The following is a 16,751-nucleotide window of genomic DNA, read 5'->3' as shown; positions in this document are numbered from 1 at the left end:
GTCAAAGTTTGTTGGCCTTTTAGAGTGTGGCCTATACATGCTCTTTTATTGTTTCTTGGTACAGATCTGACGGTTGATTCATCTACTGTTGAATTACAGTGATACCAAGAAGGCTAGGACAAACCTATTCCAAATAGCCTACCTTTTTCTCAAGTTATAATTGTCCAACATGTCAATCAATCAAATCTCAAAGCCCTATCAATATTTGGTTGCCAGTTCAGGGAACAATGGAAATAAAAACACGACACAGCCAATGTCAGCGAATACCTCACAGCAAGTTTTATTTATACATCCAAAAACAAAAGATCAAATTTTGTCACACTATATACAGATATTACATACAGTGTTTATACACATATTACATAATTTGTACACAAGAAAAATATACATAAAAATGTAAACCTTTGTATACAAAAAAATACCTTAGACAAATTAAACAAGGACCAATAACAAAAGGTGACTAGATTATTATTAGCTCATCCTATCATCTTTAAAAACAGTAATACAGTACATTCAATGAGTATAGGAATTTGTCAGCCATCTCTCAGATTTCAAGCAGTTACAAGTGCCTACAGAGCCCTGTTGATTTTGTTCTATATGGTTGGTGGGGGAGTTAACTGTGCAATGAATCTAATCTCATGCTTGGTGAATACAGCAGTATCGTCTTGCTTACGCAAATTCAAAAAACATTCCAGCCCACCTAATTCCTAGGGGCTGTACATCTAGGAACGACAATGCTGTGGTCAAGCAAAAGGAAAAGAAACTTAGAAGTGTCCGGTCTGGTTCTGTATGTCTACTCTATTATGTTGTCTCTTTGGAACTGTGAGAGTTAACTGGGCCTTCTCACAGCTGGAGGTGGGGCCTGGTTAGTGTCCTGACTCATATGGGGACTACTGGGAACAGCAAGGTCCTACTACAGTCCTAGGAAGGTGTGTCATACAAGTGTATGTTTAATCCCAATCTTATTATGGGTGTTGCTTATAGGTTATGGTATATTATGCATATGGGTGGATCTAAACAGTCCAGAAGTCACTGTGAGGGGAAATACTGTGGTTTTGCACTCAACTGTAGCCCAATGCAATCCCAGTCTTTCAGCAGCAACTGCTTGCTGGAGTTTAATAGCTATCAAAAATACTGTCATACATAATTATAGACATTTTGTCAAAAGTAAATGACAAAGTGTACACAAACATCGATCATTCCACTTTTAAGAGAAATTACAAGAATTTTGATAGCCATTAAAACAAGAGGTGTTCCACAAACATCGGTTCCATTGACTACTTTGCAAAGGACAATATTTTTTTTCTTTTATGTTACTTCATTTTCAATCCACTCATTAACTCACCAATATAACCCAATGTAGAGAGATTGCTACTCTATAAATATATCTAATACTCAACAATGTCTGAGAATCTTTCAGTTTCTAAAAAAAGTCTACCAAAACCCATGGTTTCACTGCTGTAATAATAGGTATTAAAACCAGATAGGGAAGAGTTGTCAGGTAGATTTCATCCTCATTCCCTAACCATATAGTTAACAGTGTCAACATTGGGACCCAAGTTACCATGCATCGTTGACCTTAAAATTCACCTGATATTGGAGCTTTTGAGTACAACAGACAGTGCTATAACTCAGACATGCTCATTGCACCAGTTTACACCGTGGCTTCACACGACCACACAGACAGACAGCTGACAGAGGGTAAAACAAGGCGGCTCTCATTTCACATGTCCATATACCCATTCACCGTATCCATATAGACTGCTAGTTAAACACATCTTTCTCTTGGTCTTTCTACTGGGTAAGTTGGGTCTGATATCTACGTTTTCTGTCCCACCACTGGGTTCCTGAAGTTAAGAGAATTCCTCTCTCATGTGGGACCACATGCATGCATGTCCCTAGAAAGGCCATTATATACTGAGACCAGAGAGCACCATAGAGAGTTGTGGACACTAAAGCCCCTGGATTTGGCCATCATTACCTTTGCCAATCAATTTAAGTGTTGTTTTTTTCTCATTTACTACTCAGTATGACCCAAGAGAAGTTGGTCTGACCTGATCAACAGTCTGTTACCGACAGTCTAAATCTCTATTTATCAGACAACTATTTATCAGTTTCGCCTTGATTTAAAAAACAGGTTTATGACACAGAGTTATACAGGCCCAAACATATTTTCTGGTCCACATCAGATTGGATTACATAGTGAAGATACATAAAGTGGAGACCAATACAATTACATTACAATACTGTGACAATAGAGTATGTCAATGTGTTTATTGCTTAAAGTAACCAGATTTACCTTCAAGTGTCTAATAGGCCACCCATACGGAGTCCCAGAACCAATGGTGAGGTCAAAAGATCTTTTTTAAGTTTCTGAGTAAACTAATAAAAGAGCAATTATATACAATATAAAAACAGCTGTTTAAAAGTGGTTTGGCGAATTCTCTGTGTCTGTTAAATCCTGGAGGGTGGGACTCTACTTCATGATAAGACTTCACAGAATAGTTTGCTTCATAATGGGTCACAAACAAACCACAATTTATACTAGAATCTCTTTCAAAAGGTGAACGGAGCCATGTGTGAGAGACAAATTAACTAATGCAATGATCATATGAGCAAGGCAGGATATAGTTGATGGCTGTTAGACAAGACTAAACTGGAAATACAAAAAAAAAAAACAGACCACTGATTGAGGCTTTGTCACTGAATTCTCTAGCACTGTTGCCGTCACTATGATAGGAATAATCTTGACTCCTAAGGTCCTTCCACCAATGTTCATTAGTTCATTTTTCTACTGAGCCACCTCCACCACACTAAGTCTTCCCAACAACTCCCCCTGCTGGTGTAACGCTGGAGCTGCATACAAATCAAACCAGTGGACTCACACAGGGAAACAACCTCTTCATACCCTTTACGATGGCCAATTGGCTATATCATCATCAAATCATTTAACAGCGAGGAATATCTGAGGTTGTGCAAAATCGAGATAAAATAGTGCACAGTTACCACATTGCACACTTGTAGCAGATGGAAGTAAATGGTTAAATGAATAAACTCTGAGTGAATGTGTTTCTAGAGTCCACTGTTTGACCTGCAGCTACTGCACACTGCTTACTTTCAGTTACTTTGTGGGAAGGGGGGCATTGCACTGTTGGCACTTGCAGCAGTGGCACTAGCTATGGAAAAGCCAGTAGGGGGCGCTGTGGAGCTGTGACTGGGCTGCACGTCCTTGGGGATTCCACTGTGGGAGACCAGCTGGTGGCCAAAGGCAGCGCTGAACTGAGGGAGCTGCTGCTTGGGCTGGGTGGAGGTCAGAAGGTCGCGTGGTGAGGAGGAGGGTGAAGAGGACGAGGGGGCGGGGGGAGCAGTCAAGCCTGTCAGGCCACTCTGGGGCATCGCTGAGAGGGCAGCCATGGGCTGCAGAGTCACAGAGTGGGTGGTGGAGGGGGGAGTGGACAGGGAGGTGGATATGAGGTGGCCCTCCGGTCCTATAAGGTTGCCAAACTGTGTGGGGTCTGTTAGGGGCATGGGGAGGTTGTTCCAGGAGGAGCGCGGGGGGCCTGGTACCCCACTCAGAGGCACCTCCAGCAGGAGAGGAGAGTCTGTCTGGAAGGAGCTAGCATGGGGAGAGGACATGTGGTCACTGTAGGGAGATGGCACGTGCTCGCTGCTGTAGTGGCTGCCCTGGGGAGACGGGGTTGGCGCCTCGGGCTTGGCCAGAATGTGGGGCGGGTGTGTCCGTGAAAACGTTCGCTCTGCCAGGGGGTTCTGTGTGAGCAGGGTGCTGGAAGGGGTGGCCGTGGGGGCCGAGGTGGTCAGGCTGGGCCCTGAGGGAGGGGTCTGGGCTGGGGGCTGAGACGAGGGGGGGAAATGACCCCCAGCAGAGTGCAGCAGATTGTCCTCCAGCTCCAGGCTGGAGAAGTTTTCTGGTGGGATGCGTCCGTTCAGAAGGTCCCCCATCCCCCCGGGCTGGACCACCGGTCCCGGGAACACGACCATGGCCCGATGGTCCACTCCGTCTGTAGGTGCCAAGTCTGCCATGGATGTCAGGCACACCAGGGAGTCTGGGTAGGAGCCCATGGCCTGCAGCGCACGCACCAGCTCCTCAGCCTCCTCTGTGGTGGGTAATAACTCTCCGTTCTTACCTGGGGATACACACACACACACATACATCTCTCTCATGTATATAGATATATACACTCACCAAGAACTTTATTAGGAACACCTGTACCTTCTCATGGTGGAGGTTGTGTAATACTTTGGGCCCATTAATAGCAATCAATCATCGTGTGTAGATGTGTGTGTGTGTGTGTGTATATATATATATATATGCAGCAGGAGGAGGGTGTGTCAGAGACGTACCTACCTACCATCTCAGTGATCAATAAGTAATGTGAGAGGTTGAGACATAAACTCCTGAATGTGACTTAAAACTAAACCAACGAACTACCTGCATATGACATACAACAGTGAAACCAATTACAATAAGAATACATGAAAGTACCTTCAAACAAGTCAAAGTCCTGCAGGTCATCGGGGAGCCTGGGTAACACATCTGAGAAGTCCTCCTGGTTCAGCTCAAGGTCATTTGGAATGTCTGCCATGTCATTGGTGATGTCATCAGGAAGCTCGTCTGTGCTCAGCTCGGGGGTCGAGGGACTCCTGCCACCAAAAAAATAACATAAAAGATGACATCATTTTCTAGCCTAAGAGAGCTGTGTGAATATCCACAGAGCTGTGAAAGTGAAGAGAGTAAGTCAGACAAGCTGAGGCTCCCAGTGACTGACCTGATGCTGGCCTGTGTGGGCATGGTCAGGCTGCTGGAGGAGGGCATTCCTAGGTTCCCCTGGGGCAGTGCTGGGGGGATGGGCTTCTGGGGCCGCCGCGGCCCTCTCCTCCTCTTCTTCTTGTGTTTCTTTGTGAGCGCCGGGGGTTTGGTCTTCTTGCGTGGCTTACGCTGCTGCTGTTGCTGGTGCTGCACTCTTCGGTTACCATCTCCACGCAGGAAATTGTCCTATACAACAAAAGCACAGCATTAGTATTCTATTACTGGGAAGCTAAAACAGAACCTGAGGGTATGTTGAAGCTATAGGTATTCATGACATACATTAGAGGTGATGTGGTTCATGAGGAACTCACCATTTTTTTGGCATGCTCCTCACAGAGCGGTGTCTGGTGCGTGATGTCAAACACAGGGATGGAGCACTGTTGTCCATCGGCAAATTTGGCTGTGCAACTGGAAAAGAGCTGCTGGGAGCGATTCAACAGGATGTCTACAGAAAACCATGAAGGAAATACTCCAATAGAGGACAGGACAAGTCTGACAAGATGCATGAATCATGCGTAAACACATGAATCATGTCTCAAAAAAAGAAACCAATAAACCTATTATACAACACTCTTATATGAACATTTGTAATGGCCATATTCTCCAATAGGCACTGTAGCAGTTTAGTTGTAGCAGTCCAGTGTGCCATGGATGAGAGTAGTGCAAAGGATACGCTGGAAGCAGTGTCGGGTGAAGGGCAGAGCTCTGTTTGTGCAGGCCTGGCCCTTGGTGCTGCCAGTGCAGATTCCTGTCTCTATGTCCTGCTGCCCCATTGGCCCCACACTGAGGAGAGACACAGATCAGCACTGAGCCCACAACCACAGCAACACTCCCTCCACTCCAAACATCAGAACATCATTATTGAGGTCACAGACTTTTGGACATTCAAGTAGAAATGATAGTTGGTCAGACTCTGTTGCTTAAAATGGAGGGTACAGTCATTATGGGTGTTTATTCTGGGTACCTTGAGGAAGTTCGGGAGACCTTGCGCAGCTCCTGCATCAGCTGGCCAGCACAGTCAGGGTCTTTACTGGCAGCGTGCAGCATGGCTTTGCGGAAGGCATAGCGGTATCTCTTCTGGCGCATGCTTGCCCTCTCCTGCCTGCAGAGATGCTTGTATTTGTCTTGGAGGTATGTGCACAGACGTGCCAGTCGCATTCTCCGCGAGCCTCCAACATCTTCATCAGAGCTGTGTTGGAAAAATGGACAATAGCCATTAAGATTCATCAATGTCAGATGTCAGAATAAATATTTAAAAGCAAAGAAGTAACTTACATGTCCTGCAGGTGCCCCTCCGGTAGTTTCCAGGAGGAATGATGTGGTGGGACTCTCTCTGCCTCTTCTTCATCATCCTCTGCACTGTCTTCAGACCAGTCCAACCCTGAAATAGTTAGTATTAGTAAAGTGTTAGTATAGCTGCTCTGGCTCAGCAGCATCCTGTAAATCATCTATATGCATGTAATATCTTACACAGACTTGTACATGCCATACATACACACTAACCATGCAAATACATTCCAGTTATGAAAGCGGTATGTGAGTTATGTAATAAGGTACCTAGATGGGGGAAGAGGTCTCCATGCTCCTGATGTCTTTGGGAGCAAAGCTGCACCAGATGCTGTAACCTGGCCAGGCAGGCAGTGGGCGGTGAGAAGGCAGCCGGGTGCATGGCCACCACATGCTGTTGAGCACTGTCCCAGCTACTGGATGGCAAGGGGGGGGCAGTGAAGGGGACTTTTCTGCTGAGGGAAGGAGTGGAGGACTGCACCGGACTGGGAGCTGTGTTGGGGGGTAGCCTGGGAGGCAGAAAGGCTGGGGTCTGAGGTGGTGCTGGCTTGCATAATAAACCCTGCTGCTGTCCTTGGAGGACGAAAGAGGGGATGTTCGAGTGCTGGGGAGGCTGGAGGAGTCCTGTCTGCTGACGGGGGAGATGGGAGTGGAGGGGGGAGGATGGATGCGCACGTGCGTTCGGAGAGGGGCTAAAGTGCTCTGGAGGTGGTTGGAGGAGGTCAGTGTCATGGTGGAGCTGTAGTTTCTGGTTGAGCACCAGCCGACTCTGTAGTTTCTTCCTGACAGTGGAGCCCTTCCGAGGAGGGCCCTCTTCCCCGTCCGTGTCATCCTCGTAAAAGGCAAAAGGGTCCAGGAGCTCCCCATCAGGGAGGGGTAGCAGGCGGGTACAGGGTGGAGAGGGAGGCAGCTCATCCAGACCATTGGGAGCTTTCAGAGCCAATGAGGGAACAGTTATGTTGAGAGCCACTGACTCCAGGTGAGGCCGTGAGCGCATCTCCTCCAATGCATCATGCTTCTTTTTCCGCTCCTTCTTGGGGATAAAGCCAAGAACTTGCAGGTGGCTGTTACAGTATCTGTGAACCAAGTACACATCATTAACATACAGTATACAACTGTTGTATAGAGCATTTAAATGGCAAAGACCTGTATGTAGTCTTCAGTCAGAAGACATGTTTCTATTGTGACCCAACACTCACCTGCGGTCCTCAGACTTGGGGATAGGGTTGGTGCATCGTTGGCTGTTGTACTTGGCCACATATTCACATTGCTTGAAGGGGGCAGTCTTATCCTCCAGGACATGACGGATACAGAAGGCATAGCCATTTAGTCTGCGCTGCTTGCAGAGTTTAGGGCTGTATGAGCACAATGGCTTATTGTCCACCTCCGAGAAGTGTATGTGTTTGCCCTCATACATCACGTGACTCTTGTCCTTGAGAACATCAGCTGATGGGAGAAGCCAGGAAAAGAATGTGAGTCTTGCATCACCAACAGTAATCACAGACTAACCCTGAATATGTAAACAAAACATTCTGCAACCAAGTGAGTAGAGAAATTAACTCATTTACAGAAGGTTACCTGTCTCTACAGTTTGGCTGTTGTTAACTAGCCTACATCTAAGTTTAAATCATGTATAAAAAAATTTTTTTTTAAATAATAATAATTAAAAAAAGAAATTGTTGTGGCTCTTCTCCACAGCTGACTGCCTCCATGCAAACAGATTTAATGACCTATTCATTTAAATGTGTTTGTTAGTTACCATGACACTGTAGCACTCATTCCATACACATGTATGAAGTGGTCTAATCAGAATGTTAACAGTTGATTGGGTTTGTTCTGTGCAGGTGGGATTAGAGAAGCAGCATTTGGGCAGGGCAGTCAGTCAATTATGGAATCATCATGAGCTAGGCATAAGCAAATAGATATGGCCTAAAATAGGTGATGCACGTTACAATTTCCTATAACATGTGACGTTAGATACAACACATTCATGTCAATGAGGATGCACACACACTTATTGTAGAATAAGTTCTACCTGTAACTACAATGCAAATTGATTATGTGCACACATTACTCACCTTCAAATGCAATAGTTTGACAGTATAATTTAACACTAATAAGGGCCCTTTTCTCAATAAGTCATTCGGCAATAAACTTGATAGCTAGCATCATTAGTGGTGCCAAGGTGGCAAATCGTACATTTCCAAAACAAAATATTAGCTATGAGGTATCAAGCTAGCTCTCTGCCCAGTTCTAATTAGCTAGCTAGCTACTAGCGAAAATGAACATTGCTTATGAATACTAACTACATATTTCAGCCACAAAAACGACACACATGGAAACGTATTAACAAACTGCAATATAATTAGTATCAAAACTATATACGCAGGGTAAGCTGCTATTAATATACTCGAAAACCGAAATGCTAGCTAACTAAAAGCATTACAAGCATTAGCTAGCTACGCTAAAAACACAAAAGTAGCGGTAGCCAGGAAACGGAAACATTAGCTAGATTATACACGATAAAATATTTCTATGAAATACTATGTGCACTTACTATAAATTGACATATATTAGGTTATATTTAGAAATTCACAATTTAATTCAATACGATTTCACAAAAATCTACATAATTTGTAGACATTTAGTTCCAAACAAAGGCAAGGGAGGCGTAGAGGCCCTTTGGCGAAGGCCTTCAAAACAAAATATTGCCTGCAAGTCATCCCATCATTTTCTAATGAGGAAATAAATACATTTCGATCAGCAATACGGCTTCGGGGTGGCATGTGTTTTGTAGAAGACCAAATGATCTATCCGAATCGTGTGTTGTATGATAGCTAAAGATCACAATCACAAATTAATATTTAACACGGAATGTTCGTGACGGCCTATCAGACCTTGTAATCCCGCGGCCTCGGTTAGTAAACGCAACCGACTAGTCGTTCTCCATAACTGGGCTCGGCAAAAATCGAAGTCGGGGCTGTAAAGTGGCTTCGCTTACCTTCAATTGGTATAGGCTGTATAAGGTATTCGCTCCGGGTAGACAGTAGAAATGCCTATTAGAATCAGCTTGGTTACTTGTGCATCGATATTCGATATTTCAGGATGCTAATATTGTTCCTATTCGGAAACAATATAACTTAAAATACTGATGCATGTAAATGTAGATTATCCACAGCAAATATTAGCAGTAGGAGGCTGCTGAGGATTTTACTTCAGTCCACAGCAGACTCCTCACAGCACCACTATCGGCACTGCGGGGACATGACAACAGTCCACTGTACAACAACAACCTCTCCAACCATATTGGAAATTCAACTTTGTATGAAGAAATGCAATGTTGTGTCTTGCTTAGTGCATGGATGGCGGTGCTCTTTGACGTAGCTGCACATCTAAATATTGAATATTTCTTGTGGTAAATAGAGAAATTACAAATGTCACAAATGACCATTTCGATCTGGCCATGGTTGATGTCATTATCATTCCTTGTGTGTGAATGAGTTCTTCACTGCAACACTGTTGCCCAGTGCTGATACAGCACGTGCCGATCAAACGTCAACAAGAGAAAGTTGGATGCGAATCAGATTTAAATTTCTGGCTTCTCTTAATTAATTTATGTTTTACATCTATGGTTATTTTTTTTTACAATTATAACTATCTAAATGTGTAACATTCTTCTTATTGTTAATTTATTTGTGTCTTTCTTTCATCACGGACATTTCCTGATATGCTTACTACATTTTCCGACACTGTTACTATTGTTTGATCTTTTTGCCTCTCTTTAGTCATCATCCTGCGACCATGGATGTATTTTCAATGGCCTACCTTTGCACCTATAAATAGGCATTGATAGTGCTATTACACATTTTTGGTAAAGCTTTTAATCTTTTTCAATAGTTAGGGTTGAAATAAACATATTGAGTCTGAGATCAAGCTGTGCTATGGCAAATAAAAACAATTTGGGAACCCTTATTAAGTACTAACGTGTACCAACAATTATTGTGAAAAGGGCCTTTACCAAAGCACAAATTACTACTGACAAAATGTTTATTTTATTTATTATTGTATTTAACATTATCTACAAAGCATATCAATTATCATTCTGGAAAATTCAATCTATACACAATTCACAGTGGAATGGTTATAGGAAATTAAATACTGATGGTAGCTAGGGAACTGAAAGGCAATGGACTGCATTCGGTATTAAATATTAATACATGGATGACAATAGGTAAGTGAGAGTTGAATAAGCATCTCTTACAATGACTCTTTACTGTGTTTATAATAGCTTTTATGAATTTGTAACAGTTGTTTTTGAACATGTATCTAACAAGTGTTTTGGACATGTATCTAACACATTGACTCTGTACTGCATTGCTGAATATATTTATGTAGGTGTGTGCAACTTAATTCTATATACAAGGAAGAGTTTAACAGCCATCTATTACAATGACACTGTACTGCAAATAAATATGTTTCTATGCATATATTAGAGTCTGTGTGTATGTTTGCAACTTGGATGGACATCTACTACATGTAGAGGGGGATGACCCGGGAAAATAGAGATTTAGCATATGGATGGCTCTTCCACAGCTTGTGCTCCTTCTGTCACTGCTTTCACACACTTAGCCATCGTCTGGGAAGCTCTGCTGATAGGATCTGTGGATAAGAGAGAGTATAAAACAGAACATTCTATACGGTAATAGAGAACAGGCAGAGGTCAGCAGCACAATCTCACCTGTCATGTAAAAGTCTCTGACTGTGAGTTGTGTAGGGACCAGAGGATCTGAGAGGACAGTCTGGTTCACAGCCTGCGAGAGACAAGACATATCATTTATAGTGGACCATTATAGTGGACAATAGTTCATAGTTCACTAACCCTAACCGCATAATAATATAAAGATGTTAAAATACCCAAAACATATTCATAGGAGGGTTCCCCCTGAGGGCAACTATTTCCCTACTTTAGGAGAAGAATATAAAATAGGGTGCTCAAGAAAAGAGAAAAATGTTAAGCGTGTGTGTAGGGTTACAACTGACCTTGGACAGCTCATTTGCCTGCTTAAAGTAGTTGGCCTCCTCCACGTCATCATATCGCACCAGGTTGGGGGAAACCTCAGCTAATCTGTCACGCACTTGGTCAATGGTGTCATAGGGCAATGTCACTCCGGCAAGCTTTGGGGTAGAAAAACAAAAGACAAGGTTAAGTCATGCAATTGCAAAGTAACACATGGCAGACTGATTTCTGTAGAGAATCAGTAGTTTACCTCAGATATGGCCCGGATGATCTTCCAGTCCTCCCTGGCCATGCCTGGAGCAGTAACAGCCACCCTAGTCTGCTGGGCACGACCCTCTGTGTTCACATAGGTGCTACATTTCTCTGTGTACGCTGCTCCAGGGAGAATGATGTCAGCCATCGTTGCCCCAGCATCCCCATGATGCCCTGTGCAGAGTTATGGGAACAGCATGGTTACATAAGCATGACTATGTTGGATCTTATTTTCAAATGTTGCACATTAAAAAAGTTGTAGGTCTATGCTGTTGCGGGGGAGCTTTCCTGACCCTGATAAATGATAAAGCTGTCCTTTGGCAGGTCCTGGCGGGTGATACAGCCAGCATCAGCCCCAAGGAGGAACAAGACTTTTGGTGGATTCTTCCTGATTGCCTCCACGCCTGGCTTGTATCCAAGATCCAGTGCAGCCACTTGACTGGCCACCCTGTAGTAACAGACAGACAGAGGGAACTTTCTATTAAAAACGTATGTCAATTGATTTTTGAAATCTTTAAACATCAACCTAAATACAGCATCAACAGCTTTCACGCTAAATCACTTAAAAATCACTTAAAAATCACTCTCAGAGCTAGCTATGTTTATTACCTGTGAAGCACATTGAGAACCTTCCAGCTTTCGTCTACTCCACTGCTGACCCGAGCATTCTGAGCAATGGTGGACACTGCTGCGTGTATAGCAGCCCCGTCCTTTCGCTGCAGGGAACCACTGCCCACCACCACTGCAGGGCGTTTTGCCTGGGCAAGAACCTGGGAAAGGAAGTAGAGACAAGTTGAATTGTTGATTAAGCTAATTCTCCTTGACAGTATTCACTTAGTGATAAACAATCAGAGATGGCAACATAATTACCTGAGAGAAGGGGTGAGTCCCAGCCGCTATCTCCAGTAGAACCTTGGCAGACTCCCCAAGATGATCGTATGTGTAGCTCAGGTCCACCTCTCGCCCCACTAGGGCCACCTCCAGCTCGTTGTGGAGCCAGCTATTGGAGAGACACCAGGCATGTATGAAATACCAGTCATTGCAGTGGCAACACCCCCTCAGATTTATAGTTTCCACTTAAAGACAGACCATAAATCAGGAGCTGGAAGCACCACAGCAATGGCAGTTATTTAATGCAAATTTCAGATACCAGTAGATTTGACAGCACTTAAATCCTAGCTACCTCTTCCTGATGCGCGCGTTGAAAAGTGGTGCCTCGTAGCGTGGGTTGGTGCCAACCAGGAGCAGCACGTCAGCCTCTTCAATGCCAACGATGCGGGAGTTCAGCAGGTAGTTGGAGCGCAGGTCAGATCTAAAGGAAGTCATACAAAGAATCAGTGCTCCACTCTATTGCTATACCTTACCCGTCTCCCTGAAGTGTGCACTTGTTCACTCTCCTCATGGATTGGTGAAAACTCTGGCTAGGGGGAGGTTCCTCAGCTTATACCACATACTAACATAAATCCACAACTTCAGTATCCATTGGGGGTGTGAAAGAGAGCATACTAATAATGTAATAATAATAATGGTAGAGTATTAGACCACATTGACTCTACTCATCCCAGCACTGTCTTACCCAGCCCCTGCCATAGGAAAGATCTCCTCAGTACACAGGCTGTCACTGTTGAAGCGGTTCATCATGTCTTTCAGAGCAATCAGAGCCTCCGCATCCACCATCCCCCCCACAACGGCCGCGACGTTGGTGCCTTGAGCTCCTTGTAACTGGAAAATAAATCATTCATGATTCATAAATCAGGCCTATACACCATTACAACAATGTGGAAACTCTTGAAACATCAGATAAGGCTCTAGGAAACACTGGAGATAAACATTTCTCTGTGTTGACACTGAGAGAGGGAGGGTCAGACACTAAACATAAACATTAAACGCATCACATACTGCCCCAGCAACTCGAGTCAGGACATCTTCCCAGGAAGTGGCCACCAACTGTCCAGACTGATCCTTCACCATTGGCTGAGTCAGCCGCTGCCGTTTGAGCCCGTCATAAGCAAACCTGCCAATCAGAAGGTAGTTAAGAGTCATTTCCCAAAAGAAAAGGATAGATGATACTGGTCATTGTGACCTTCATCTAGTTGTCAGCTCACCTGGTCTTATCTGAGATCCACTCCTCATTGACATCCTCATTGAGGCGAGGCAGGATCCTCATGACCTCACCACCCCGGGTGCTCACCACAATGTTGCTGCCCACAGCATCCAGCACATCAATGGATTCAGTCTTCCTGTAGGGAGAGACAAATGTATGTTGACAAAACAACCACAAATGCCATAAACAATTGTATATCAAACAGACTCATAATGGAAATCTAATCTTACAGCTTTTACAGAGAGCAAAACATATATTCAGTTCATTGGACTTTATTCAAAGAGCCACTTTGTACTATATGCAGACTGTGCACATACATACCTGGTCTCCCAGGGTCGGGAAGTGAAAGCATACGGCTTAGAAGTCAGCGCTCCCACAGGGCATATGTCAATGACATTCCCAGACAACTCCGACATGAACATCTTCTCCACATAAGTGCCAATCTGCAGGTCGTTGCCCCTGCCAGTGGTTCCCAGTTCCTCCACACCTGCAATCTCACTGGCAAAGCTGCAAAGGGGGCAAAAGATTCATCACTGACACCGTTGAAATTATTTGTAAGATGTTGACTTTGGTTATGAATGCTTATAACCGGGCACTAGTTGGACTCACCGGACACAGCGAGTGCACTGGATACATCGGGTCATGATGGTCTTGATGAGAGGGCCAATGTTTTTGTCCTCTACAGCTCTTTTGCCCTCTGTGAAGCGACTTCTGTCACTGCCAAACTGCATGGACTGGTCCTGCACACAATGGAAACAAAACCATATATAAATTGCAACGATAAACCCAATTCTAAGCACAGTGAGTTATGCAATTTATTGCTAGACCCTCCCATTTGTAAACTCTCAAACATTACTTCAAACCTAGCTATTTTAGAAAAATAATATGTAATATTTACCTGTAGATCACATTCTCCCCCCTGGTCACAGATGGGGCAGTCTAAAGGGTGATTGGCCAACAGGAACTCCATCACACCCTCTCTAACAGATGACACATACACAATGTAGGTTACATACATACTGTAATTAATACTGGGGATGATTATATGCAACTATCAACACATGAACCAACAGACATATGTTTGAGATTTACCCTACCTAGCTTTCCTTGTTTTGTCAGAGTTTGTTAAAATGTTCCAACCCTTCATGACTGGCATAGCGCATGCTGCCACTGGCTGGAAGAGATATGCATTATTTAGACTGTTTTAGACTAAAAGAGTATACACCAGGACAGAAGTACAAGACACATGAACAACTACAAGACGCATACCTTTGGAGCTTTCTCAATCTCCACTAGACACATGCGACAGTTCCCTGCCACTGACAGACGCTCATGGTAACAGAAACGAGGGATCTGCACTCCCACCTTCTCACATGCCTAAAAACAAGACATCATATAAATACAACCACAAGACTTTTTAACAGCCTACATTCATAGCCAAAATAATTTTTTCTACAAATGAAGAAAGACAACAGTATAGTTAAATACAGTGATGAGAGGCCCTGTTACCTGCAGCACGGTGGTTCCAGGCTCCACCATGACTGGCTTCCCATCCACAAACACCTCCACCAGGTTAATGGCTGCTGCTGTAGCTGCAGTGCGAACTGAAAGCACAGATGAGAATCCTAAAGTCCTCAGAATCCTAAATGGAAATACCCCCCCCCCTCTTTGTATTTCATACTGTCAGATAGACTTTTCAGTCCTGTTACACCATGAATGAGTTAAATCAGAAGACCCACCACAAGAAAGGCGTTCTTAATAAACAAGCTGCACTAAATTGAGCAGATCTGATGCCACCATTCCAGCCACGGCCTGGCACCCATTCTCATTTGCTCCTAGGCAAATCTGTAATCCTGTAGATAATCCAGGAGTGGAACAAGGTATCAACAAGGACACTGTAGGCAACTAAGCAGTGGAATAAATAATTGTTGACTGACTTCACCAATGTCAGAAAAAGAGAATACTCCTGCAATGGCAAAATAATGAAGGATCATTACCATTGTTGGCGGCAGTCACGTCCCCTGTGATGTGAGCCACTCCCGAGAGAGCCCGGCTCACCGCAGGTAAACGCAACATGCTGAAAAGACAACACACCATGTTTTTGTGTATTTCCTAATAATGGAGGCATCGTCCAGCATTTAAAAAGCACCCACATTATAGTTTGATAGCAGCAAGCCAGACATGATACACGAAGTTTAACCCAGCTCTGATTAACCATTTAAAGAAGAAATTGCATTCTGTCATACTCTTCCCATAAATTATAGCAAACATCACTTGATGCAGGCTGCTTGCTTCACAACACAGTAGTTGGGAGGAATAAAACGATTATGTAAACAACGGATAGCTAACTGACTGGCTAGAAACGAACGTAAAGGAGCTAAGCAGCATCTATTTCTGTTCCCCACAATTTGCAATAGCTGATTGTGTTGGTACAGTTAATTGTCCAGCAAGTAAAGCCAGCATGCGAAGTTACCATCCTCCGGCCTTTGCTGTTTTTTTGTGTGGCGCAGAGTAGCTACATTACGTTAGCATCTTCTGACGTGCCACAGCTCAGACACAGCCAGTTAGCTAGCCTTCATCGCACTGTTCGTCATAGCATCATCAACTGCAGTAACGTAGCTAACTACTGTAGCTAGAATAGTCATGACAGTTTTTAAAATATCATGTCCCCCTTATATTTGAGATATTATAAGGATCCCGTCCAAACTTACCTTGCTGTTGTTTCGCTTCACTCAACTCGAAAATAGAGCATCACTGACTGACTGGTATTCCTCTCACTCTGCTGCGTCACGATTCGGTAATCCAATTAGCTCGACCAGATATATAGTTTACATTGATTCATAATCCAAATGCCAAATATGTTACAGCTACATCGTGTGCATGCATAATTTGTTCAATTTAATCACTTTTTTTTGCGCAAAATAAAACAATTATGTAGTTATTGGTAATTTTATAGCCTATAAACCACTCTCTAAAATCCCAATTCAGTTATCAAAAAACCCCAATCTGGTTTTATTTATTTCATCCTACCTAAACACACAGCCTGCTGTACCAGTTAATCTCTATCAAATGTCAATAGCCTACTACTCCAAGCATTGTGTCAAGATATTGGCAAAATAAATGGGGTGATTAATACAATGACAACAGTTGATGTTCCCTTAAACCCTGGCCCCAGATGTGGACCATATGACTCAGCTCATCTGGATTAAATTGCCAAGGGGGAGATAACAGGAAATAGCTGCATTATATACTTTCAATTCGAT

General features: G+C 43.7%; 2 protein-coding genes across 2 annotated transcripts; both read right to left on the bottom strand.

Annotated features, from left to right (window-relative positions):
- Positions 1–256: 256 nt before the first annotated feature.
- ino80da (INO80 complex subunit Da) lies at positions 257–9,343 on the bottom strand. The gene is made up of 10 exons (XM_083682433.1): positions 9,117–9,343; positions 7,315–7,561; positions 6,386–7,191; positions 6,104–6,209; positions 5,793–6,017; positions 5,502–5,611; positions 5,140–5,273; positions 4,788–5,014; positions 4,505–4,662; positions 257–4,145 (listed from the first exon to the last, which is right to left on the bottom strand). The coding sequence occupies exons 2-10, from the start codon at positions 7,530–7,532 to the stop codon at positions 3,118–3,120; spliced, it is 3,012 nt and encodes a 1,003-aa protein (XP_083538559.1). The 5' UTR covers positions 7,533–7,561; positions 9,117–9,343; the 3' UTR covers positions 257–3,117.
- Positions 9,344–10,243: 900 nt separating this feature from the next.
- Positions 10,244–16,278, bottom strand: LOC310813485 (NADH-ubiquinone oxidoreductase 75 kDa subunit, mitochondrial-like). Its single transcript, XM_083682519.1, has 19 exons — positions 16,200–16,278; positions 15,486–15,565; positions 14,998–15,092; positions 14,758–14,865; positions 14,586–14,662; positions 14,387–14,468; positions 14,098–14,228; positions 13,810–13,995; positions 13,490–13,624; positions 13,284–13,398; positions 12,961–13,106; positions 12,568–12,696; positions 12,255–12,384; positions 11,994–12,154; positions 11,678–11,832; positions 11,383–11,558; positions 11,156–11,290; positions 10,854–10,926; positions 10,244–10,774 (listed from the first exon to the last, which is right to left on the bottom strand). Exons 2-19 carry the CDS (start codon positions 15,562–15,564, stop codon positions 10,683–10,685), a joined length of 2,205 nt encoding a protein of 734 aa, XP_083538645.1. The 5' UTR covers position 15,565; positions 16,200–16,278; the 3' UTR covers positions 10,244–10,682.
- Between the last annotated feature and the right edge of the window lie 473 nt (positions 16,279–16,751).

This window comes from Argentina silus (assembly GCF_951799395.1).
Source record: "Argentina silus genome assembly, chromosome: 12".
NCBI lineage: Eukaryota > Metazoa > Chordata > Actinopteri > Argentiniformes > Argentinidae > Argentina > Argentina silus.
Note: the sequence above shows the minus strand (reverse complement) of the source record. Positions and strands in the feature narration are given on the sequence as shown.

Bases quoted from the DNA above. Each gene is read 5' to 3' on its own strand.
- ino80da (XM_083682433.1), bottom strand. From the start codon at position 7,532: ATGTATGAGGGCAAACACATACACTTCTCGGAGGTGGACAATAAGCCA. The intron at 7,192-7,314 runs GTGAGTGTTGGG...CTTGGTTCACAG, and splicing joins CCCAAGTCTGAGGACCGCAG to ATACTGTAACAGCCACCTGC. The intron at 4,146-4,504 runs GTACTTTCATGT...GTGTATCCCCAG, and splicing joins GGACTTTGACTTGTTTGAAG to GTAAGAACGGAGAGTTATTA.
- LOC310813485 (XM_083682519.1), bottom strand. From the start codon at position 15,564: ATGTTGCGTTTACCTGCGGTGAGCCGGGCTCTCTCGGGAGTGGCTCAC. The intron at 11,833-11,993 runs GTAATAAACATA...CTGTTACTACAG, and splicing joins GTTCTCAATGTGCTTCACAG to GGTGGCCAGTCAAGTGGCTG. The intron at 10,775-10,853 runs GTGAGATTGTGC...TCTTATCCACAG, and splicing joins CAGAGACTTTTACATGACAG to ATCCTATCAGCAGAGCTTCC.